Below are 27,332 nucleotides of genomic sequence, written 5' to 3' on the forward strand. Positions count from 1 at the left end.
TGTAGTTAGGTAGATTTATTGTTCAAGTAAGATGGTACAGGATTGCCCCACCGGGAGAAGCATCCTGCTGCTCAGCCCCATTCAATCTAACTGATCACTCTTTCAAAGCATGCACACACTCCCAACATTGTATGACATCACACTCATGCAGGCTGAGCAGCCAGGACTAGGAAGTATAGGATATAACATATCTCCTTCCTTTAGAAACAATTAACAACAAAAAACAACAAAAACAAATTGCTGGAACAATATCACAATTTGTTACTTAGGAAATAAAATCAATTAAATCACGAAAATCACATTAAATAGGTAAATGCTTACTTAGATCCCAATATCAATCAATTAGCATTCTCGGATATTTAAATCGACAAGATCAAATAAATTGATAAGAGATAAATGATTTTTCTCTAGTTCACATAAGAACATATAGCATAAATGATAGTGTTCTTCATATAGAATGGTATGAAACATGTAAAATCACATTAAAATTTGCACATGTTTCATGCAGGGTGCAATCACAAAATATGGCATGTGTTTCACAGACAATGCATTCAAAACACTTACCCAGTACACCCAGAAGAACATCACAACACACCTATCTCCCTCTGCTAACAACATGAAAGAAAAACATGTAACAACGCACACTAACTGATGTGCGAGAGAACAAAACAAATATAATGCACGCCAAACATTACAAATTAAAAACTAGTGCACTGCCAATGCAACCCTGACGTGCAAAGCAAAGCACCTTCCCAACACAACCCTGACGTGTGAGGGACATTCCCAACGCAACCATGACGTGCGAGGGACATTCCCAACGCAACCATGACGTGCGAGGGACACTGCCAACGCAACCCTGACGTACGAGGCCAATCACATTCCCAACACAATCCTGACGTGTGAAGGACACTCACAACGCAACCATGACGTGCGAGGGACACTGCCAACGCAACCATGACGTGCGAGGTAAATCACATTCCCAACACAACCCTGACATGTGAGGGACACTCCCAACGCAACCATGACGTGCGAGGGACTCTGCCAATGTAACCATGACGTGCGAGGCAAATCACATTCCCAACACAACCCTGACGTGTGAAGGACACTCCCAACGCAACCATGACGTGCGAGGCAAAACAAAATAAATACTACACGGGCTACATCTAGAAATAGACAAAATACTAGCACATAAGAAACACTGTACACCTGGAAATGTATGTGTACCTTATAGTTAAAATATGCACATATCCATTGTGCCTATCACATCCGCACTGAAGATTCACTCACAAACTTAACACAACCAAATACCTGAAAATTCAAAACGACATAAAACAACACACAAGGCGAAATAGCCTTCCATAACACCCACACATACCATTCACTATTGCCACTCACATGTATAACTCACTACCACATAAGTGGCACGTCCTAAACTTACTAATAGTATGCCCCACAATTGAATGGCTATAAACACAACCAATTCAAATCAATTAAGACATCAGGTGAGTGACTTCTTACACAAACCATAACGCAAATAGCATAAAAACTAATTCACTATCAACTCGGAAGGTGACAGGGAAAATTAGAAAACAGGCTTGCGAGAAACAATACACTAGTTCAAAATATGGATTCACAAATCGACTATCACGAGTCATAATAGCGCAGTGCCACTGTTGGGAAATAATCACTTTTGAACGATACCCAGTTCATTGCTCTTGCGCCATTGTTTTATAGCAGGAACAGTCACCTTGAAATCTCCCAAACTTCGCACAGGCATCTTTAGCATTAGGACGTTTTCTACGTTAGTTTTGCCGCACCCGGCATGCCGTAGATAAGGAGGCCGGACAGCTTTTCATTCTGAACGTTACCATGACAACCTCCACGTGATGACAACAATCATTTGTAACTCACGCCGAACGTGCTACGGATCACAGTGTGGTGGAAGAAGAATCCTCTAGAGAATGTTGGCTTGCATAATTCGCTTCGAAGTTCCAGACATGCATTCATGTAAGTTTGAATCATAAGAAGCTTGCTCAGTCAAGTTCTACCAGATTCGTTTATAACTTTTGAATAATAGCGCATGAACGGTAACATTTATGCATCGAGTTTCATGAGTTTGTCTGAATCGAGTTGAAAAAAAAAACATTTAACTCACGTCTTGGTTCCCCTTTTCTTTTTTTTTTTTTTTTAAAAATGCCAACAAGTCCGTCACAATTCACAAAAGCCAGCGCGATGCTCACCAATCCTTCCCATGCGTTTGAAGTTTTACCAAACGAATGCCCCCGGATAAACAAAAGCAATTTCTGTTCGTTGAGTCCTCCGCCGCAAGTCAGTCTCACACTCCGACTGTCACAGCACTCCCCCAAATGTGAGCGTGAAATTCTTTTTGTTCAGGTTGTAACTCCGAGCATTTCAGTTTCTCTTTTTAGTGATTAGATGGTCATCTGACACCACCCTGGAAACTTTGCCAAACGTTTCACGGGACCCGACTCATGCCCCCGATTTCGGAATGCTTTAAAATGCAGACAGTCAGCTAAGGCTACAGTAAGTGTTCCAACATCCATGCACGGTTTAAAAAATAAACGCTGCTCAAACATTTTCTTGGTGCCAGCAGTTGAAAAAAAAATCTAATACTGCTCATTTACTCCATGTGGCATGCAGTGCATAACAGAATCCATAACGCGCCTCCCTTCAATATTTCTAATTGACTTCAAATATTTTCCAGGCAGGTTAACACGCCAAGACCAATAGTTTGTAGGTTGGCAGGTTTCAAACATCAGATGGTTTAAAAATCTTCAGTTCAAAATTCCACAGCAAAAACTTATGTTTTATGCAGTCTGTAGACAGGTTTCAAACATCAGGTAATTTAAATAGCTTCAGTTCAAGATCACACAGCAAAAAAACGTTCATTTTATGCAGTCTGTAGGCATGACTCCTCTATGTGCTTTTCTTAACTGCACAGGCAGGTTTCAAGCCACCCAAGCCACTTATTGCCTAACGCCCAACACATACCTTTGTGGACTGTCTGTTGGAAAAGACACCGGTGGGGCATCCAAGGCGTTGCGCAGGCTTAATTTTCAGGCTTCTTTTCAGACACTGGCCATCTTCTTTTAGTTCCTTCTTTCAGTTCCTTGTTTCTTGGTTCATCACGCGTGGTTCTTTTAAAAATCGTCGCCATTTTTGTAACTGAAGAAATGTACTGTCGTCATAAGTATACCAGGAGCCAGGGATGTAGTTAGGTAGATTTATTGTTCAAGTAAGATGGTACAGGATTGCCCCACCGGGAGCAGCATCCTGCTGCTCAGCCCCATTCAATCTAACTGATCACTCTTTCAAAGCATGCACACACTCCCAACATTCCATGACATCACACTCATGCAGGCTGAGCAGCCAGGACTAGGAAGTATAGGATATAACACAGATGATTCAGAATGCTACGATCTATCTTATTTGTGGTCTGAGGACATCCCAACGGCATCACAAAGATTCAATGTTTGCTCATGAGGCAGCACATACTTTTTATGTCCATTCATTCACCGGCAGTTTATAAAACAAGTGTTTCTTTTTACTTGTAAACACAAACATGAATATCATTTATGTCAAAAATCTGTATCATTTGTGTTCCTTTACTGCTGAATCCAGATGTATTTTCCAGTGCCAAGGTTCAAGAAATGTAAAGCAGGGAGTCGATAGTTCTGGACTCTAAGAGCTGGAATTCTTTACTGCTCAAGATTCAATCTTTACCTAACCATCAAGTTTTCAGAAACCTATTCAGAACTAAACTTTTCAACAGCTCTCTCTCTGATCAATAATTCTGCCATCATGCACTGATTCTGTCCTTTCACCAGTTAGGAGTTAGTTGGGTGATTCTTTGCAAATAAGAATCGTCTAAAATATATTCATATACAACTAATCTCACCGTGAATCATTTACATAGTCAGTGGTGAGCCAGCAAATTTGCCAAGAGTCCAGCTTGATATTGGACACCGCTGAGGAAGTGCCACTATGGTGGGTGCTTTTACATATGCATGTGATGATCAAAATAAGCATCATTTTTTCCCACGTCAGGGCTTCGGAGGTAAATGTTGTGCACTGCAAGCATTAACTCTCAGAGTTACAGGTCACATTTTCCTACTTTGACTTCTTGTGCCTTTGGACGTTGTTCTCTAGCAGCTGTCATTGAACCAGTTGTTGCACAAAATGGCCAAGCACCAAAACCAGCTACAAATATTCTCCAGTCTGTGCTTGTTAAACTTATTTAAGTGTGTTGTTTTTATAGGTGTTATCACTAATCCCTGTAGTTAGCTGAAAATCCTTTCTGCAACTACTTCCAAATCCACTGCAATGGTATGGTTTCTACCCTGTATGTGTTCGCTGATGTCTTCGCAGGGTTGATAATTGACTGAATCTCTTCACACACTCACTGCACTGGAATGGCTTTTCTACTCTGTGTGTTCGGTGATGAATCCTGAGAGTTGAGGAATGAGTAAAAGTACTTCCACATTCATTGCAGTGGTATGGCTTTTCCCCAGTGTGTGTTCGCTGATGTTCTTGTAGGTGTGATAACTGACTGAAGCTCTTCACACATTCACTGCACTGGAATGGCTTTTCTCCTGTGTGTGTTCGGTGATGAATCCTGAGAGTTGAGAAATGACTAAAAGAACTTCCACATTCATTGCAATGGTATGGCTTTTCCCCAGTGTGTGTTCGCTGATGAACTTGGAGTTGTGATAACTCACTGAAGCTCTTCACACATTCACTGCACTGGAATGGCTTTTCCCCGGTGTGTGTTCGCTGATGTTTTTGAAGATGTGACAACTGACTGAATTTCTTCACACATTCATTGCAATCGTATGGTTTTTCTCCTGTGTGTGTTCGCTGATGTCTTTGAAGATTTGATAACTGACTGAAGCTCTTTACACATTCACTGCACTGGAATGGCTTATTCCCTGTGTGTGTTCGCTGATGTTTTTGAAGATGTGACAACCGACTGAATTTCTTCACACATTCATTGCAATGGTACGGTTTTCCCCCAGTGTGTGTTCGCTGATGTCTTTGGAGTTGTGATAACTGACTGAAGCTCTTCACGCATTCAGTGCAATGGTACGGTTTTCCCCCAGTGTGTGTTCGCCGATGATCTTTTAGGAGTGCTAACTGACTAAAGTTCTTCACACATTCATTGCATTTGCACGTTGCTTCTCCTGTGTGTGTTTGTTGATGGCTCTTTAGTAGTGATGACAAACTAAAGTTCTTGCTGCATGTGTTTGATTCTTCTTTCTTGGTTAGTGTCTCTGGGTCGGGTTTATAATTGTTTGCTTCCCATGACTGTGTTTCCTGAAGAGCTAACATGGTTGATAAAGCACTTGTGTTATTCTCACATTCTCTGTAAATGTGTGGTATGTTGGATGCTTGATTTCAGATTTCACAACGAAATACAAGACTCACCAACGACATGTATTATAATTGTGGAAAGTAAAGCTTCTTTGTAGGTGGTTATGTCTTTAGATTGTATAATGGTGTTGCATGTTTATGGGTAAAGATTAGTCTTCCTTCAGGTCGATGCAAATTGGGACAGTCTGTTGTAGATCAAAGACTCTCTCTTTCCTTTATCCTTCAGTTGTCTGGCTCCACTCCATTGTGCTTTTCTCTTGCTCCTGTGGTTTAGCCAGAAATAGTTTACAATATAACCAGCGCACTGAATGGTGGTCTGCCATCATTACAGGAAACAGAGCAATGCTGTATCCACCTCACACCGATCACCTCACACCTCACACCGATCCAATGATCAAAGCTTTGAGACTTGTTTATACAGGCAGTAGTTAGTTATTGTTGTTGTGTTATATTTCTAGAGGTCATTTCTTCAGCTCAGGTTCTTACATCCACTGAATTGCTCTTGACTGCTTCTTCCAGGATCTATCAGTTTATGTTCAGGTTCCTCAGTCTCTGACTGTGCAGCTCTTTACCTGAATATTGGAGCTCATTTTTTCTGACGGCTTTTTGGAGATTTACACGATTATTGTCATTATTCATAATCATTTGTGCATTCAAGGCTGGTTTCCTGTTGGATGTAAAGAGATTTATCACTAAATGGAAATGTAAGAGAATGTAAATACACAATATTTAAATATTTGTAAAAGACATCTCTTCTTTACCATTTTTGAAAGTAATCAAGATACATTTTACCATACACAGATATTTAACTAAATGTTCTATTGAACATGCCACATCGTAATTCAGAAAAGGAGGTGATTTACCAGTGTTTACAGAGTAACTTAGTAAAGAAAGGGCACTCACGGAGCACCCATTCGCTAGAGGTATAGATTTAGGAAGACGCACATGGTCAAGATTTCCTTTAAACAAGAAGACATTGTGGAAAAAGAGATGAATCAGGATATGCTGCTTCAGTTTTACGAAGTGTATAATAACGGTAACTCTTCAGGAAGAATATGACAAAGGAAACTCTTCAAGATGTAATAAAGGTAACACTTCAGGAAGTATATAACAAATGCAGCTCCATTCACACTGTTCTTGACAATACTTTCCTGTTCACATAGGATCAGCTGAAGTTCCAACTCCTGTCTTTACTTTTCTGTTTGTTAAGTTATCGTTGCACTTACCTGGGGTTCGTCCAATCATTTGTGGGAAGATTGCAGCATTTATAACAGAGATTCAATCACTGCCAGTGATATACCTTCGATATCCCTGCTGCCAAGAAGTGTGTGCTTTTTGTCTTTTTCTACCTTACCATGGTATCTGACTTAATGTCTTATGTTTTCTTTAACTAGTCTAAGAAGCGGTCAGACGGACGAGCGCTGCTCCTGGAAGACACACAACTATTTTGTCATCACTGAATATTTAGTCAAGGCTCCCAACATGTGACTCCAACCAGCTGCTGGATGTCAATTGAGCCCATAGAGATCCTCTGAGCAACAGTGCCATTGCAGTTAGGAAGAACTCTCCTGATTGCAGTACTACTACCGAACTTGAACATTAGTGAAGTTTAACCTTGGAATTGATTCACGCCTCCAAATTCCTGATCTCATTCATTGAAGAGTCTGCTTTGTGGCTGTCCACTCCTCCGTTCACAGTCCTGAGGAAGACCTGCTCTGATGCATACCAGTGTGCGCTGCTTCCAGGGTCGAAACGTCGACATCTAACATATGTCCACACAGTTCTCTTGATCACGATTTGATTCATCAATAGGTCTCGCATTCTATGTGTAAAATCATATAGGACAATACTTTAAAGATTTTTTTTTCTTCCTTCTTTCATGTCACCAATGTATTTGTCATGTATATAGCGTACTGTTCATTTCACTATTCACTATATGTCACTCTCTCACGACAGTCACTCATTGTCTTCCTGCAATTTAATTTGTATTTGTGACAGCCAGCGGTATTCAATACCCTTTACAATATATGATTAAATCTATTTCTCGTGTTGGTGTTTTCGTTTCTTTGTATGTGCTATAAATACTCTTTGGTTTGTTAAAGTAAATATATTACTCTAAGCAATTGTATAAACCCGATTGAACCATTTGTTCTATTTAATTCCGTTTGCTGCCAGCATGATACTCTGTGGGTGGTTGGGGCGTTGGCAGAGTGGGACAAGATGTCCGTTGCTTGAGGGTGAGTGTAGCATTTAAACCTTTGGCCATTTCTTAAATTCAGCTTTACCTTATTCCGTGTTCATCACTTTCCATACTCCTGTCACGTGGGTGCTAGAGTCATTGTCGACCTCTTTTAGTTAGCATGAGCCCGGTAGCCATGATGCTGCTTTTGCGCACAACACTACATGCCTTTATTTTTACGAAACTCTGTTTATGCCTTTCACATGAGAACTCTCTGCTGTGCTTGTTCTCTGTCTGTTCCTGGAGTTTAGTTTGAACATTGTGAGCAAGGCCGATAAACACAGACTCTTGTTATTCTGTTCTGGCCAGGCCCTAGCATCTTAGACAAAACATACCAAGGCATCTGTTCTTGCTGGAAGCTTGTACTTCCACGTTTGGGTGACACACACTTGGAGAGGGACCTTTCCAGGGAGAAGAGCAACATGTACCTGTGATGTAGAAATGCGATCTATGGTATGGGGTCTGCTGACAAAGCCCAGAGATCTTCCATTATATAATAATACTTCTGCTTACAAAGGGGAGGGTGGTTAGGCCTTATAGTCCTTTATCCACAGTCATTATAACATAACATCGCCCCTTATGATACATTGCCTTGCTGCAATGCTAACTGTATTGATATTATACATGTTGCTGCTGGTTGTGGCACGTATACTGCATTTTTGAGCACGTTAGTCTGATCTTATTGTGGACAAGATGAGAATGTGAGAGAAAAGGTGTGTTGTGTTCTTGGTTGTCTTATCATTGGTTCCTCCGTTTGTGAGTAGGAGAGCAAGTGAGACACTATAGCTAGTCAGTCCTGGGCTCGTGGGCACTAAGGTGGTAGGAAGGCTTAGCCCCTATACACCGAGGTCCCATAATCCTGCACATGGTTCTGTGTATGTGCAGAAACCCTGCAACACTCCCTTATGTCTGTGTGCTCGCTCAGCATGGTTCACTGACAACTAAAGCAGGGGAGTGACTTGATGCACACAGCAGACATCGGCCATGGTTGACAGTACAAGGATCACAAGCATCAACAAAGAAGCTTGCCCGGGACATACAAATGGAGGAAGTGCACAGGTAGCTCCTTTTTTTTTTTTTTTTTTTTTTTTTTATTGATACTGAAAGGTGTCATACCACATTAAAGTTCAAAACAGAATATATAAAATTACGGAAACCAAAACATCTCAGATACAATGAACCAATATCCATCTCAAATAACAAAAACAATTTTAACATAACATTGATAAAAAGAGAGTCAATGCCATGGTTGACAGTACAAGGATCACAAGCATCAACAAAGAAGCTTGCCCGGGACATACAAATGGAGGAAGTGCACAGGTAGCTCCTTATGAGGTACAAATAGAGGAGGTGAACACGTAGCACACATTCCTTTTTGTGTCTGTTTCAGGCCTTCACTGGGCTGGGTATTGGTGTACACCGTCTCTTATTTCCGCAGCTGATAAGGGCACTTAGTGCATGGGTGCTACCACTTTGACCCTTTACAAGCGGGGGTGGGGTGAAGAGCCTTAGAAAGCAAAACACCTGGAGGTTGCCTGCCTTGGGGAGAAGATGAGGGTCCAGGTGTCAGAAGATATCACAGAGGCAGAGAAGCAAAATCGTCAGTCTGTTTGGAGAAAAGTAAAGGATTTTGAATCTTTCTAAGGTTAGGAGGCATAGAATTACATAGGGTCGGAGCTAGGACATGGAAGGAGTAACCTCCTGTTCTGGCTCTGCTGTGGCGAGGGATGTGGATGCACTGACAGAGAATAGTATTCTGAGGGCATTGAAAATTGCATCTAGGCAGCTAGGCTGGGTGCTCCTTGCTTGCATAAGATTTTGTGAGAGATGCATAGGGCTTTGAACTTTGAGCGCTTTCCAATAGGTAGCCAATGGAGCTTGCTCAAAAGTTGGGAAGCAGAGATGAATTGGCTCAGAATAGATTTCTTTGAGCCCAAATAGAGACCGCAATATTCACTTCACCTGCAGAGCCATCAATTTGGGGAACAAAACTGACAACAGATCGTGTAGAGGTAGGTTGAATGACACTCTACTGACGCAATGCCAAGACCCCTGGAAATCAGAGACAGGATGGTACATATGGATAGAAGGTAAGAAGAAACTCAGTGTAGTCAGGTAGCTGTCAGTGTATTCCTTGTGTTTTAGGGGTAAAGGGACAATGCCCGTCGTGGGGGGGGGGGCAGGGGGACAGTAAAATGCAAGAGTATAACTATAACCTATAATAATGATATCCAGTGGGGCACCTCCACCATGATGAACTAATACTGGTAATGCAGCGCCCATGCCTACAGCCAGCTCGTCCCAGAGTAGAGAGGGGTCTGCTCACTGGTCACCCTCTACACGGCAACATTGGTCATACCCGGAGTAATATTTCTGCACTGCATCACCATCCCATCAGCAAAGGTACCCCGCTTCTACACCAAGTATGCAGAAGATGGTCAGCTGGGTACTTTGGTTTGGACAGATTCAAGACATTTCTGAAGAGGTCTGGCTCTTCACCGATGCGCCAATATGTGTAGGAGGTTCAACCCGCTTCTCCACCGTGCAAACCAAGGCCTACTCTCGGTGGCTGCAGATCACCAGGTGGGAACTGCTGAAAATGATGAACACCACCGAAGATGGCCTCAACAGAAAGAAAAAATGCGCACCATCTTACTCCTGGTGATGCAGCACCGGCATGTGTTGGACTTAATGAACACAATGGAAGGGTGTGTATGCGCCAAGATAGGTACAAACTGCTGTACCTTCATCCCCATGAAAAACCTATACAAAGGCACACTGTCAACCTACAGCAGGTCATGATTAAAGAAGGTGGTGCCCCAAACATAGATTTGTACACAGGTTTGTTTATGGATCGCAGACTTATGCAAAGCCTTGTTACCAGTGGTTGTAATCTTGCTCTTGCTGTGCTGCAACCTACAACTAATATGTGCCTGTGTGAAGAAGGCTACCCAGAAAACAGTGGGAATACACCTGATTAGGACAGCCAATGCCAGGGGAAACGCTCGTACCACAAGCCAGAAAGAGGAACCGTCCATGCTCAAGACACTCAATTAGATGGGGGAATGTTAGCTTCGGATTAATTTATAGAAAGATCCCGCTCTTAGGAGTCCAGCACACCACAGAACAACTGTTGCCTGCGCTACCTAAATTCACCATAAAACACTTGTTACGGTTTCAGAGTGACACTTTATCCGATCAACGTAACACAGCCCCCTCTGTTGGATGTATGATGTTACAACGCATGCTTTTACAACGCATGCTGTTACAACAAATTTTTTACAACGCAAATGCTGTGACAACGCAAGTCTTTACAACGCAAGTCTTTACATCGACTTGCAGTAGATGGCGTGCTAACATTAAAAAAGGGTAATTTACTATTCTAACTCCAGTCCACGTTGCAGTAGGGAAGGTGTTTGGATAGTAAACTACACTATTTTTAATGTTAGCACGCCATCTAGTGCAAGTCAATGTAAAGACTTGCGTTGTAATGGCATGCGTTGTCACAGCATTTGCGTTGTAACAGTTTCGTTGTAATGGCAGTGCGTTGTAAAAGTTGCGTTGTAATGGTTGTTCCCCCCTCTGTTCACCCCTAGCACTTCATGTGATGGAGACACCAGGGGCCAGATGTACTACCATGACAATTTGTGACTCGCGAATTGCGCTCGATTGGAAGTTGCAATTTGAGAGTCGGAAACCGCCATGTACAACAGTGTCTGAGACACTGTTAGCGATTCCCAATGGGGTCACAAATTTCATGCCTCATGAATATTCATGAGGCACTCGCAAAAAAATATTTTCCCCTGCATTTGCAACGGGGACCCTTTCCCGTTTGTGAATGGGTTACCACCCTTTTGAAGAGGATGGTAAATTACAAGTGTTTTGCAACCGCAATTGTGGTCACAAAACATTCTTAAATAAGATAGCGAGTCGCTATTAGGAAGGGACCCCCTTGGAACGGCCCTTCCTAATAAAGAGTCTCAAATCCTATTTAGCGAGTCGCAAAAAATTGTGACTCGCTACATAGGGTTTGTACATGGCCCTATTGTATTTTGCATGCGCAAACGGGTCGCAAATCCATTTGCGCATGCAAAATAGGGTCGCCCATCTGGCCCGAGATATGGAACAAGTCTCAACACACCTGGAAGATTGCAGCAGTAAATCTCATATGGCCCCAGGATGTAATACCTAAAGAAACAAGTCAGATGCACACACTCATAAACACAAATAAATGCACAGCAGAGAGCCTGCATTCCGGCTAAGGACGATTCCAGAGCAGCCAGTCAGTTGCACTCATCAAATAAAGCCCAAACAATGCCTAGCAGTAAGCGAGATAATACACACAACACACCCAGCCACCTGGACCACCTCAGAATGTGACTTTCAGTTGGTATTTATGGTCCCTTCTATCAGAGGGAATCAAGCATGTAAAGACACAATTTATGACCCACTGTACCAGTATTTCCTGCCCAAAGGGGGACAAGCTTCACTTTATTGCACCGGGCGTACAGAATAAAGCATGCCATGTACCTAATGCAAAGGGAATTTCAGCACGCAGCTGTAGGAGATGTGGCTGATGTTCCTGGCCATTATTGTTTAATTAAATGTAAACTGTTCCCGATTGCCAAGCCTCGCTGTTCTCCTTTTTGATAATCAGAACCTGCTTCAACATAGCAATGGTTACAACATTCCACATTATCTGCAGTTACGGAACATCTATATTTCCTTTCTGATGACATGGGTTTACAAGATTTCTTGTTGAGTCCTAGGTCACCACATTCCAAAAGATTCATATACACCACTTACAATGAACTGTGGAAACCGTTGAACGCTTTAGATAAATTGACAGGATTAATTTGGAAACTGCATTGGCTGTTGTGGACAATGCCTTGACAGCATGGTCAAATCACATATATTCTTTAAATAATATTGTATCTTATGCATTCTATGTTACACTTAATGACACGTCTCTCTTACAGCATGGACAAAGTCAACTGAGAACAATTATGCCATTGATTGGAAATAGCAGGTTTTAAAATCAAACCGTGGGCCTTAGAAATGTCTAAACACAACAGAATTGTTTTTGATTTAAAATTTAACACACACACAAAGACTGATGCAAAAAAAGATGGAGGCTAACCATTCTACACAGGCTGGCTTTGTGATACATCTTAGTCAGGTATGGCAGTTTAAGCTATCCCAAGGTATCTGGCAAAGGGTACTTCCACTATGCCAGCAATCGTATAGATAGTGTTAGGTAGGAGTAGAATAATATAATCATATAACCACACAGTAATGTTATAATGGTGAACTTGTTGCACTGATTCCGTTGGTAAAGCAGAACTGTTTGTTAGGGCGACAGAATGTCAGAGTGTAGGGACTGAGTCTCTCTACAACGTCAGTACTTGTCGGCTCCATCCTGGCAGCTCAGAGTGCCTCACTTGAACGCCTAATCTTTCCAGAGTAACAGGTGATTTCAGCAACCTCAAACATGACCCTCTCTCCCCAAGGGCACTGTGGAAACGGATCTTCCCCTTGTGTTACTCACTTACTCACTCATGCATGCCCATAGTAAACATAAGAAAGACACAAAGAAAGTTTACAATACATTTATTGAAACGATCATATTCTATTATGAAGCAAATGTGCTGCGATTATTAGGCAGATGCAACTAAAAGTTATTAGAATTACTAACTGATTGTATAGGACAAGCATCTCAACCATGGCAAATTAAATATGTGTCTAGTTCTACCCTTACTATGTGAGCATAGGGATACATTTGCGATCTCTGGGATTGGCCTAAGACCCCATACCTAGTGTAAGTAGTAAGATGGTCGGGATCACAAGTGTAAACTTAGTTTATGCAGGGCTGCATGTCGGGCACTGCTGTCATTCCAGAACAGTCCGCTCTGCCGGAATTCTCCTCTCTGCCCCCAAGGGGACGGAACACCATTTATATCATAAACTATTGTGCTGGAGTTGCAGTTGTGCGACCGTGTTATGTCTAAATGTAAGGAGCTGTTGCTGGACGAGCAAAGAAAACAGTACACTATGCTGTTATGTATTCCAAGCACCTTGTGTGAAATGTGTAGATGAAATCCCAAGAATAGTCCTTGAATAACAAAAGCGTACAGCGTATTCTCAAAATAATATCACAAACACAAATGTGTTATATGTGGCTATGCAGAGCCTAAAACACAAAACTAAGGGAGAACCAAAGTGGACTCAAAAGGGAAAGCATTACATCTTTGTCTTTTACACCATTCTTGTAATGTTGGTTACACTGCTTTGTTTGTTTTGCCTGATAATTGCAGCACACTCTTTTTACACAAGAATACGATTGTTTCAATAAATGTTTGAAAAGAAAATTCGTATCTTTCTTGAGTTCACCATGGGCATGCAAAAGTAAACAACAAAAGGGTAGGTCTGTTTCCATGTTTCCCTTGGGGAGTAATAAAGTAGTCATGTTCGTGGTTGCTGATACCATCTGGTCCCCTAGTGAGTTTAGGGGGTTCAGATCGGTAAAAATGGTGCCTCACAGGCAAGGGCCCAATTTTTTTTTGGGGTAGGCAATGTTGATGTCGCATCACTACGTTTTGGGTCCTTGCCTGTAACGGGTACTTGGGCCTCCCACACAAGTGAGGCACCATTTTTACCGGGAGACCCGCGGGAACGCTGGGTGGTGGGATATTTGAGTGAGCCCGGTGATGCCACAACTTTCCCACACAAAAATGTGTGAAAAATGTGATTTTTTTTAGATAACATTGAGGTTTGCAGGGGATTCTGGGTAAGGAAACATTGGGGGATCCACGCAAGCGATACCTCCCTGGAAGCACACGGGTGTCTAGTTTTCAGAAATGTATGGCTTTGCAAGGTTTCCTAAGGTGCCCGCAGAGCTAGGGTTAAAAAACTACAGCTAGGCACTTTGCCGAAAAAGGGTCATTTTTCACTGCGAAATTGAGTTGCGTTTTGCGCAGTTTCCTGTCGCGGGCACTAGGCCGACCCAGACTTTGGGGAACGCGGGGTGGGTGGAAATTTGTGGATCCACGCAGATTCCGGAACTTTCCACCACAGAAATGTGGGGAAAATGTGGTTTTTTTGACAATTTTTTAGGTTTGCAAGGGATTGTGGGTAACAGACCCTGGTGGGAGGCAGTCAAGTCACACCATCCTGGATTCCCCTGGGTGTCTAGTTTTCAAAAATGCATAGGTTTGCTAGGTTTCCCAAGGTGCCCGCAGAGCTAGGGTTCAAAAACTACAGCTAGACATTTTGCAAAAAAAGGGTAATTTTTCACTGCGAAATTGAGGTGTGACCACATTGCGTTTTGCGCCGTTTCCTGTCGCGGGCACTAGGGCGACCCACACAAGTGAGGTACCGTTTTCCTCGTAAGACTTTGGGGAACGCGGTGTGGGTGGAAATTTGTGGATCCACGCAGATTCCGGAACTTTCCACCACAGAAATGTGGGGAAAATGTGTTTTTTTTGACAATTTTTAGGTCTCGGCTGCGAAGGCTGCGCTTGCGCAGTCTCGCTCCGAGATTTAATGACTTGGGAGAAGAGGGGCTTGAACCCGCCCCTCTTCTCCCCTGTTCTCCATTGGCTGGCCTCGTAAATGCTGGCCAGCCATTGGAGAAGAGGTCCCGTCACTCCAATCATGCCCCGTCCTTTTCGGATCAAGGGGCGTGTTTTTTGCGAAAAGTCTCAGAGAGGAGACAACAGCAAAACACGCCCCCGAATCCGAAAACGACGCTGCGTTTCTCCGAGGCATTTCTTCTCTGCCTCGGAGAAAGGCGGTGGTGTGCCTGACTGCTCCTCCGATCGGGCTCGCTGCTGTCACTCACTCACCTTCTCTACAGAGGATGGTTGCCTTTCACTGAGCGCCCTTTGAATCTCCCCCGTTATTCATTCTCCGCGCGCATTCATCGAGTTTGCGACCTGACCCGCTGACGCGTTTCGCTCCCCGGAGGATTGTCAAGGATTTGTGATAGCGTCAGCTTTAGTCGGTAGCATCAGCATATGGCTGTTCCTACGTGCAGACGTCTACGAAGGGTGGGACCTAAAAATGTATGGGTGTTTGGTATGACGGTCGTAACACCCGAAAGGATACGTTTGGGGTAACCTTTGCTCGTGGCAGTGAAAGGACAACTTGCACCATGGTGGTGTGCGAGGCGGGGTCACTGGGGTGCACCAGCAGCGCCTGCACACACTGCCTGCAGTGCGAGGCGGGGCCACTGGGGTGCACCAGCAGCGCCTGCACACACTGCCTGCAGTGCGAGGCGGGTTCACTGGGGTGCACCAGCAACGCTTGGCCCACTTAGCAGTGCTCGTGCACCGACGCACAGCAGACGTGTACATTAATCACATCTTGCCATCCCACTGACAGCGCGCCATTTATCATGCAAATGGGGTTGCAGGTCTGAGTAGAAAAGGCTCTTGAGTATTCACAAATGCCCCTCATAACAGATTACGACGTCATATCAGAAAGTGCTCGAGCACGCGCTGCACGCGCAGCACATTTTACGATATGAATTCCTAAGACAACAGTCTGTGACGAAATAAAGTACTTACATATTTTAATTCTGTTCTTAGCAAGGGTTGCATGGTGGTGAGGGCACGGAGCTGCATTGCAGAGCAGCGAGGACAGGAGTGAGTGAAGGGTTGCATGATGGTGAGGGGACAGAGTGAATGAATGGTGGCATAGCAGTGAGGGCACTGAGTCAGTACTGGGTTGCATGGGCGGTGAGGCCACGGAGTGAGTCAAGGGTGGTATGGTGGTGAGGCCACGGAGTGAGTGAAGCACTGCATGGTGGTGAGCGAACGGAGGGAGTGAAGGGTTGCATGGCGGGGAGTGCACAGAGTGAGTGAAGAGATGCATGGCAGGGAAGGCACGGAGTGGGTGAAGAGTTGCATGGCGGTGAGGACACGGAGTGAGTGAAGGGTTGTGTGAGTGAAGGGTTGCATGGCGGTGAGGACACGGAGTGAGTGAAGGGTTGCATGGCGATGAGGACACTGAGTAAATACGTGGGGGGGCAGCTTGGAGCTGGGTCTGCATGGGGGCTTCGTCCGGGACTTCCTCAGAATGAGAATGCATGTATGTGGGGACCGGTGGAGAGGGTCGAGGGGGCGGCTATCATTCATTTGTCTGAGGCGGGAGTCCGACCCCTGCTCTCTTTGAATATCTGGGGGTTGTGTGTAGGGTGGGATTACAGGGGTGCGGGTATAATTTCTCTTCTCTTCACACCTGGGGCTCCCTCTCACAGAGGTGACCGCTGAGGTGGGCGGGGCTTTGAGACGGCTTTCACTCTGGATGGCGAGACATCCCTAATCCGACACAAATATGTGCTAAACCCGCTCAGAGCTGCCCGCTGACCAGGGCGATTAGACCTTTGTCCCAGTGCCCCACATTTACACACAGCCTTGGTTTACACAGGGGTTACCAGCCTTTTCTGTGCCCCACACACCCTAGGAAATGTTTGATTAATGTTCGCATCGCACCTCCTACAAAAGTAACATCACATTTCCTATTATGCATAGAGTGTCGCACCCCTTGAAATGACATCTCGCACCCCCTGGGGGGGTGGGGGCATGCCGGGTTGGGAACCCCTGGTTTAGCAGAACATCTCTCCCTCATTGCCCTTAGCGAGGTAAAAGGTGTATGGGCCATGGCAAAAGGGGCTGGGGAGGGGGAAGGGGGGGGAGGGCAGGAGCGATTCAGAGCGAGGATTGGGGCGCCTATCATACATGTGCCCACCCTCAGTACTTCCTCAGTGGTCGCCAAGATGTTGAAGCTGGCACCCCATAGAGTGATGCTGTGAGTGAGTGCCTTGGGTGCTGGAGGTGGGGTGCCGTCATTCCCCAAACGCCTCCGGTTCCAGTATTGTTTAAGGGTTCCTATATCTTGCAGGGTGGGGTGCCCTAGTTTTGCAATAGCAATAAGGTGTCTTTCTTTCACATCTGGATGAAAGAGCCCCAGATCTCGGGGTGGGGGGAGGGGGCTTTGCTGCACATATGCATCACGTCACAGACGGTATAACTCTGCAATGGAGCGGATGGGGCGCAGAGCGGCATGTCTGGAGTATTGCTAGTACTGGGGTCTGTGTACCCCAGAATTGGCCTAAGGTGGGCATAGGGGGCGTTGAATCATTCCCATACCTAGTCTAAAGCCATGGCAAGGGGGGATGTATCCCATATCCGTCCAATCCCAGTATGGGGTACATATCATTCGCACGAGTCTATAGCAATACAAAGTCCGTCATTGAGAAACCTTTAAAGAGAGAAGATGAAACAACAAGCATTTACAATGCAACGGTCTCGGCATTGTTAAAGTTAGAGCTATTGGCATTGCTCATGACAATGCCGTTTCTTTAAATGTTTTAAAAACAAAAAACATAAACAAAAATAATGTCATGAGCAATGCCAATAGCTCTAACTTTACCAATGCCGAGACCATTGCATTGTAAATGCTTGTTTAGGTTTGCAAGGGATTCTGGGTAACAGATCCTGGTGGGAGGCAGTCAAGTCACCCCATCCTGGATTCCCCTGGGTGTCTAGTTTTAAAAAATAAATAGGTTTGCTAGGTTTCCCAAGGTGCCCGCAGAGCTAGGGTTCAAAAACTACAGCTAGACATTTTGCCAAAAAAGGGTCATTTTTTACTGCGAAATTGAGGTGTGACCACGTTGCGTTTTGCGCCGTTTCCTGTCGCGGACACTAGGCCGACCCACACAAGTGAGGCACCGTTTTTCTCGTAAGACTTTGGGGAACGCGGCGTGGGTGGAAATTTGTGGATCCACGCAGATTCCGGAACTTTCCACCAAAGAAATGTGGGGAAAATGTGTTTTTTTGGACAATTTTTTAGGTTTGCAAGGGATTCTGGGTAACAGACCCTGGTGGGAGGCAGTCAAGTCACCCCATCCTGGATTCCCCTGGGTGTCTAGTTTTCAAAAATGTATAGGTTTGCTAGGTTTCCCAAGGTGCCCGCAGAGCTAGGGTTCAAAAACTGGAGCTTGGCACTTTGCCAAAAAAGGGTCATTTTTCACTGCGATATTGAGGCGTGACCATGTTGGGTTTTGTGCCGTTTCCTGTCGCGGGCACGAGGCCGACCCGCACAAGTGAGGTACCATTTTTCTCGTAAGACTTTGGGGAACGCGGGGTGGATGGAAATTTGTGGCTCCACGCAGAGTACGGAACTTTCCACCACAGATATGTGGAGAAAATATGTTTTTTTTGACAATTTTTTAGGTTTGCAAGGGATTCTGGGTAACAGACGCTGGTGGGAATCAGTCAAGTCACCCCATCCTGGATTACCCTGGGTGTCTAGTTTTCAAAAATGTATAGGTTTGCTAGGTTTCCCGAGGGGCCCGCAGAGCTAGGGTTCAAAAACTAGAACTAGGCACTTTGCCAAAAAAGGGTCATTTTTCACTGCGAAATTGAGGTGTGACCACGTTGCGTTTTGCGCCGTTTCCTGTCGCGGGCACTAGGCCGACCCACACAAGTGAGGTACCGTTTTTCTCGTAAGACTTTGGGGAACGCAGGGTGGGTGGAAATTTGTAGATCCACGCAGATTCCGGAACTTTCCACCACAGAAATGTGGGGAAAATTTGTTTTTTTGACAATTTTTTAGGTTTGCAAGGGATTCTGGGTAACAGACCCTGCTGGGAGGCAGTCAAGTCACCCCATCCTGGATTCCCCTGGGTGTCTAGTTTTCAAAAATATATAGATTTGCTAGGTTTCCCAAGGTGCCCGCTGAGCTAGGGTTCAAAAACTACAGCTAGACATTTTGCCAAAAAAGGGTCATTTTTCACTGCGAAATTGAGGTGTGACCACGTTGCGTTTTGCGCCGTTTCCTGTCGCGGGCACTAGGCCGACCCACACAAGTGAGGTACCGTTTTTCTCGTACGACTTTGGGGAACGCGGTGTGGGTAGAAATTTGTGGATCCACGCAGATTCCGGCACTTTACATCAAAGAAATGTGGGGAAAATTAGTTTTTTTTGACAATTTTTTAGGTTTGCAAGGGATTCTGGGTAACAGACCCTGGTGGGAGGCAGTCAAGTCACCCCATCCTGGATTCCCCTGGGAGTCTAGTTTTCAAAAACGTATAGGTTTGTTAGGTTTCCCAAGGTGCCCGCAGAGCTAGGGTTCATAAACTACAGCTAGACATTTTGCCAAAAAAGGGTCATTTTTCACTGCGAAATTGAGGTGTGACCACGTTGCGTTTTGCGCCGTTTCCTGTCGTGGGCACTAGGCTGACCCACACAAGTGAGGTACCGTTTTTCTCGTAAGACTTTGGGGGACGCGGGGTGGGAGCAAATTTGTGGATCCACGCAGATTCCGGAACTTTACACCACAGAAATGTGGGGCAAATTTGGTTTTTTTGACAATTTTTGAGGTTTGCAAGGAATTCTGGGTAACAGACCCTGGTGGGAGGCAGTCAAGTCACCCCATCCTGGATTACCCTGGGTGTCTAGTTTTCAAAAATGTATAGGTGAGCTAGATTTCCCGAGGGGCCTGCAGAGCTAGGGTTCAAAAACTAGAGCTAGGCACTTTGCCAAAAAAGGGTCATTTTTCTCCATGCGAAATTGAGGTGTGACCACGTTGCGTTTTGCGCCGTTTCCTGCCACGGGCACTAGGCCGACCCCCACAAGTGAGTTACCGTTTTTCTCGTAAGACTTTGGGGAACGCGGGGTGGGTGGAAATTTGTGGATCCACACAGATTCCGGAACTTTCCACCACAAAAATGGGGAGAAAATATGTTATTTTTGACAATTTTTTAGGTTTGCAAGGGATTCTGGGTAACAGACCCTGGTGGGAGGAAGTCAAGTCACCCCATCCTGGATTCCCCTGGGTGTCTAGTTTTCAAAAATGTATAGGTTTGCTAGGTTTCCCAAGGTGCCCGCAGAGCTAGGGTTCAAAAACTAGAGCTAGGCACTTTGCCAAAAAAGGGTCATTTTTCACTGCGATATTGAGGTGTGACCACGTTGCGTTTTGCGCCGTTTCCTGTCGCGGGCACTAGGCCGACCCACACAAGTGAGGTACCGTTTTTCTCGTACGACTTTGGGGAACGCGGTGTGGGTAGAAATTTGTGGATCCACGCAGATTCCGGCACTTTCCACCAAAGAAATGTGGGGAAAATTAGTTTTTTTTGACAATTTTTTAGGTTTGCAAGGGATTCTGGGTAACAGACCCTGGTGGGAGGCAGTCAAGTCACCCCATCCTGGATTCCCCTGGGAGTCTAGTTTTCAAAAATGTATAGGTTTGCTAGGTTTCCCAAGGTGCCCGCAGAGCTAGGGTTCATAAACTACAGCTAGACATTTTGCCAAAAAAGGGTCATTTTTCACTGCGAAATTGAGGTGTGACCACGTTGCGTTTTGCGCCGTTTCCTGTCGTGGGCACTAGGCTGACCCACACAAGTGAGGTACCGTTTTTCTCGTAAGACTTTGGGGGACGCGGGGTGGGAGCAAATTTGTGGATCCACGCAGATTCCGGAACTTTACACCACAGAAATGTGGGGCAAATATGTTTTTTTTGACAATTTTTGAGGTTTGCAAGGAATTCTGGGTAACAGACCCTGGTGGGAGGCAGTCAAGTCACCCCATCCTGGATTACCCTGGGTGTCTAGTTTTCAAAAATGTATAGGTGAGCTAGATTTCCCGAGGGGCCTGCAGAGCTAGGGTTCAAAAACTAGAGCTAGGCACTTTGCCAAAAAAGGGTCATTTTTCTCCATGCGAAATTGAGGTGTGACCACGTTGCGTTTTGCGCCGTTTCCTGCCACGGGCACTAGGCCGACCCCCACAAGTGAGTTACCGTTTTTCTCGTAAGACTTTGGGGAACGCGGGGTGGGTGGAAATTTGTGGATCCACACAGATTCCGGAACTTTCCACCACAAAAATGGGGAGAAAATATGTTATTTTTGACAATTTTTTAGGTTTGCAAGGGATTCTGGGTAACAGACCCTGGTGGGAGGCAGTCAAGTCACCCCATCCTGGATTCCCCTGGGTGTCTAGTTTTCAAAAATGTATAGGTTTGCTAGGTTTCCCAAGGTGCCCGCAGAGCTAGGGTTCAAAAACTAGAGCTAGGCACTTTGCCAAAAAAGGGTCATTTTTCACTGCGATATTGAGGTGTGACCACGTTGCGTTTTGCGCCGTTTCCTGTCGCGGGCACTAGGCCGACCCGCACAAGTGAGGTACCATTTTTCTCGTAAGACTTTGGGGAACGCGGGGTGGATGGAAATTTGTGGCTCCACACAGAGTCCGGAACTTTCCACCACAGATATGTGGAGAAAATATGTTTTTTATGACAATTTTTTAGGTTTGCAAGGGATTCTGGGTAACAGACGCTGGTGGGAATCAGTCAAGTCACACCATCCTGGATTCCCCTGGGTGTCTAGTTTTCAAAAATGTATAGGTTTGCTAGGTTTCCCGAGGGGCCCGCAGAGCTAGGGTTCAAAAACTAGAGCTAGGCACTTCGCAAAAAAAAGGTACATTTTCATTATGAAAATGTGGTGTGTTCACGTTGGGTTTTGAGCCATTTCCTGTCGTGGGCACTATGCCTACCCACACAAGCGGGGTACCATTTTTATCGGGAGACTTAGGGTAATTCAGATTTGTAAAGGAACTGTTATTACCTATTGACTTTTGATGTTTTTCTGCCTTCCAAATGAAAGATATTGTGTAAAAAAAGAAGTCATTCTAAAAAATGACTGATAATTCTCATGCTAGTATGAGTATTCCGAATTTCGGAAATGTGCAAATATCTACTGTTTCTAAACTCTATATTTTGTTCCCATTTCAGAAATACATAGGTGTCTTTCATACCGATTTTTCCATGTACAAATTTTTACACAATAATTACTATATACCCGGTACATAATAAAAAACCATTGCAAGTTGCTGCTCAGTTTTTGGCTCTGGGTTCGTCGGGTTCTTGGTGAACCTACAAGTCCTATATATCCCCACAACCAGTAATGTCCAGCGGATGTAACGGTATATTGCTTTCAAAGAGCTGTCATAATTAGAAGAAGTTACAGGTGAAAACGTTGACACAAAAGGCTTTTTTTTTCAACTAATTTTCAATTTATCCTATATTTAACTGTTAGTTTCTATAAAGAAACCTTGATGGCTCTACAAAAATGACCCCTTGCTGAATTCAGAATTTTGTCTACTTCTCTAAAATGTATAGCTTTCCAGGATCCATTATTGCTTTTGTACCCATTTCTACCATTAACTGGAAGGAGGCCGAAAGCACAAAAAATAGCAAAAATAGGCTATGTCCCAGAAAAATGCCAAAACTGTGTTAAAAAAGTTGGGTTTCTGACAAAAGTCTGGTATCCCCTAAAAGCTGGGAAAATGGTGATTTCAACCCCACAAACCCTTTTTTGATAACATTTGCAGGGAAAATCCCAGATGCTTTCATTTGCAGCCCGTTTTTCCAATTTTTCCGAAAAAAAACAAAATGTTGCTGTATTTTGGCTAATTTCTGTGACCCCTCCAGGGGAATCCACAAACCCTGAGTACCTTTAGAATCCCCATGATGTTGGAAGAAAAGGACGCAAATTTGGCGGGGATACCTTATGTGGTCAAAAAGTTACAGGGGCGTCATCGCGCACTACCCCAAATAGCCAAAAAACGGCTGGGCACAGGAGGGGGAAAAGGCCTGGCAGCAAAGGGGTTAACTGTGCTGATAGCAACATCAGGAGTGGGAGCATCATTTCTCCTTTGAGGTCCTGAAGAAAAGCCTTGGGGTAGGGCCTGAAACTAGTCGACCAACCAGGGAAACAGTAGGTAGTCACGCGTCTAGCATTTCCCGCTTGTCCCCAGATTTCTCTAGCTCATTTAGGGGTAGAATTTTTTTTTTGTTTTTGTCACACTATTTTGATATTTTTAACAACGTTCACTTCCAAAACCCACTCCATCTTCATAACAAGACCACATAGGTGTATAGATGTACAGGGACACCCTTATTTTACTATTAAGTGCTCCCGCATATTTGTAGGTAGCAGCATGCCCCTGTCCATAGAGGGCAGGGATGGACCATGATGACGCATGCCACCGAGGGGAGACCTGGGGAAGGGGTGAGGGTTATTTGAAAGAAAACGTTTTTATTTTCTTTACAGTCTTAGCAAGGAGTGCGCTTTCCTTCTGCAATACAAGGGACTCTCTTGTTGGTTATTTGACAAGCTTCGTGGAGGACGAGTCCCTATCTCTCCTACCTCTACTCTCCCCCCTTGTGATTTGACATTAACCTATTTATACAGGAGGACAGTTGGAACCTAGGACCTCCTAGCTATCTCACTAAGGTAAAATTGGTAACACGCAGGAAAATACATTGATTCCTCCATTTGGTTCATTTACACCGTTTGTTGATTGGGAATAAATCCCAGATCCATAGCTCTAAAGTTGGTTCAATTATTGGTACCACTAAACAGCACATTACACCCATAACTCTTGAAGACTCACATTCAATTCACACTTAAATCACATTTTTAGCTCACAACATATAATTAAACTATTGGAAATTTTCACATAATGTTCATTACATTTCTTTTCCTGCCCTTCTTCAAGAACTCTCAGTCCCTCCCCTACAAACGTGTTTCTTTCACATTTTGATCAATATCTATTAACTACTTTACTCCACCCTTCGTGTTTTTGTCTCTGTGTCACTCTTATTTCTCTATTCTGGCCTCTTCTATCATTTTCTGCTTGTTCATCTTGTTCTCCCCTTCCTGCTGAAGTGACAAGCAGAGCAGAATGGAATACTTTACATAGACTCCTATATCATAGTCCAATCCTCATCAACACACAGCTGACGAGAGAGCACAGTAACCCTTTGCAGCATTATCATACAAGTAGCCTTGGGTGCTTTTGTCACTCACACATTTGGAGGTTGTGCTGAAGTCTCACTCAAACCTGCCTAATTCTACCAAACTATGGGGAAGAACTTCACACGTGACTTTGCTCAGACGTCTGCAGTGTGTCGAGAAGTACCTGACTATTCTGCACAGAGCAGTCCCTCTTACATCCAGTGATCCTAAAGATTTCTGTACAGAGAGGAAAGGCCAATAAGAGTGACTGACAGTCGCCAACATCTGCTAAGACAGACACCCTTTAAAAAGACACACTGTAGACGTGTCTCATAACAACACAGACACACACACAAACACACACAGCCTGCAAAGACAACGCTACCCTGTTCACATGAACACATATAAAACCTGCAGAGATTAATCAAAAACACAGACACATACTGCTTGGAAGGCCTCCTACCTGGCAGACCCAAGGTCAATACAAATACACACAATCCCTGCAGCAGACACACAAAATCTGCAGCAGATAATGCTATACGCCAACCTATGCCGCTGGAAACTATTGCAGTGACTGAAGTTTTACTTAGACTAAGATAGGAAAACAGGGGCAAAGGGGCACGGGCAGCAGGGAAGCCTTGACAGTAAACTGCCTGGGGGACATGCTTCTGACACAGGGGTACAGGTGGGCAAGTCAACAAACAGCGAGAGCCGAGCAAAGAATGAGCACAGATTTCTCATAGAGCGCTAAGACGCAGTGCAATGTGAACAGATTTTTCACAGTGCAGTAAGATGCAGTGCAGTGGCACAAATTCCTCAGTACAGTAAGATGAATTGTAGTGACACAGATTCCTCATAGTGCAGTAAATGCAGTGTACATAGATCTGTCACAGTGCATTAAGATGCAGTGCAGCGTGCACAGATTCCTCATAGTGCAGTAAGATGTAGTGCACAGATTCCTCACAGTGCAGTAAGATGCAGTGCAGCATGCACAGATTTCTTAAAGTGCAGTAAAATGCAGTGCAGTGTGCACAGATTTTTCACAGTGCAGTATATGGCAGTGCAGTGCAGTGCATAGATTCCTCATAGTGCAGTAAGGTGCATTGCAGCATGTACAGATTCCTCATAGTGCAGTAAGATGCACTGCAGCATGTACAGATTCCTCACAATATAGTAAGATGAAGTGCAGGGACACAGATTTCTCATAGTGCAGTAAGATGCAGTGCAGTACACTGATTCCTCACAGTGCTGGAAGATGCAGTGCAGTGGTTCAGATTCTTCAGTGCAGTAAGATGCAGTGCAGTGACACAGATTCCTCATAGTGCAGTTAGATGCACTGCTGTGTGGACAGATTCTTCACAGTTCAGTAAAATGCACTGCAGCATGCACAGATTTCTGATAGTGCAGTAAGATGCAAAGCACCGTGCACAGATCTTAATACAAATAATGACCACAAACACCCACAGGGCCAGAAGATAAGCCTCCGTCCTCTCCCCCTCCCCCCCCCCCTCCCCCACCCCCCAACACAGGAGAAGGTGCTGACAATCTCCTACCTGAGCAGAAACCTGTTCAGACATTTCCAGGCTCTCTCCTTCTCCTAGGGTGGAGGTGGGGCAGGTGCACATCTGGGGTCTGGGGGTGCTGTGAGGGTCTGAAGATGAAGATAATTGGACAGAAAGACAGGGCGTCCTCTGCCCTCTGCAGCAGGCTGGACACAGACGAAGAGGCCGGAAGTGATGTCAGCATCTGCTGCTGGTGCTGTCTCTGCCACCGCTGACCTGGAACAGGAAACCCTTCTCCCTTTCATATAATGTTCCCAGTGGATTAATCTCAGAAGGCGAGCTGCGCCCTCTACTGGCCACTAACAGAACCTCCATTTCCAGGCTCCAGGAGAGAATACATTTCACACGAACAAACATTTTGTGGCAGGAAAGACCTATGATTTTAGATGCCACAGATGCGGATGTTTTTAAGACACACACAGTCCTCGTACAGGGTCTCACTCTCGGCTGCTGCTGTAGAAAAGTATTTACAGCTTCAATTCACATGAGCATCTTCAAAACACTGATGCAGACAACTAAAGAGTATTTACAGGAAGTTGCCAACTGGAAGTGAAACTTTGTATTTCATTAAATATATGAGAACATGTGTTAGTGGTGGAATTAAACTGGACAGCTTATTTCTTTTTCATTTTATTTTTTAAACACTTCATCGGGTTTTTCAAATGCACAGCAGAGTATACAGCAACGTAAATAGAGAAAAATACCATGAAGATTTATTCACCAGATCAAATTCAGTTTGGCATAAGGCATGCTTTAATGCGGGAATTAAAAGAAGAGCCTGGAGGATGCATTACGGCAGTGCCAACACGTAAGTGTATTGTTTTGTTTGTGTTTGCGGGCTCTGCCTACAGCCCGTACACACTTTTCATTGATGACTAGACATGTGGCAGACGTTGGGCTCTGCAGGTGACAAGGCCAGGGTTTTTCAGGCTAGCTCAAGTCACTGTTCTTTCATTTCACCGCTGCGCCTCCTTATCTCACTTTCCAGACCTTTGGCAGCAAGAGACAGCTCAGCGCCAGCCTCTGGCGCCCCTCCCCCCATCCTGCAGGCTTGAGCAGAGCCCACTGTGACTCTGCTGTGCTTTTCATGCTGTCCCCTCAGGTAGGGTTGACCCCTTTCCACAAGATAATTAAAAATTTGCTAACATTCGTGACAAGAATTTTCAATTCTATTAAGGACAAGGAGGCGAGGATTATGCTTTCTCATTTCTTTACTAGAAATGCTCAGCAGCCAATAAAACACAGTATAAGAAAAAAACTACAATACCCATGAACACCAGGGTATGACGTATAACCATAGAGTCCACAGTATATATAAGGTAATATGGCAAGCACAACATCCTCT

The 27,332-nt window shown here is 44.6% G+C and overlaps 1 protein-coding gene across 1 annotated transcript; it reads right to left on the minus strand.

The window, feature by feature from the left end:
• On the minus strand, window positions 1-26,145 carry LOC146839472 (uncharacterized). The gene is made up of 2 exons (XM_085651529.1): window positions 25,979-26,145; window positions 1-6,058 (listed from the first exon to the last, which is right to left on the minus strand). Exon 2 carries the CDS (start codon window positions 5,347-5,349, stop codon window positions 4,357-4,359), a length of 993 nt encoding a protein of 330 aa, XP_085507655.1. The 5' UTR covers window positions 5,350-6,058; window positions 25,979-26,145; the 3' UTR covers window positions 1-4,356.
• Window positions 26,146-27,332: the final 1,187 nt, after the last annotated feature.

The sequence above is a fragment of the Triturus cristatus genome, chromosome 4_1, assembly GCF_964204655.1.
Source record: "Triturus cristatus chromosome 4_1, aTriCri1.1, whole genome shotgun sequence".
Classification (NCBI taxonomy): domain Eukaryota; kingdom Metazoa; phylum Chordata; class Amphibia; order Caudata; family Salamandridae; genus Triturus; species Triturus cristatus.

What these genes read in the sequence shown, in the direction of transcription:
- LOC146839472 (XM_085651529.1), bottom strand. Translation starts at nt 5,349, where the DNA reads ATGTTAGCTCTTCAGGAAACACAGTCATGGGAAGCAAACAATTATAAA.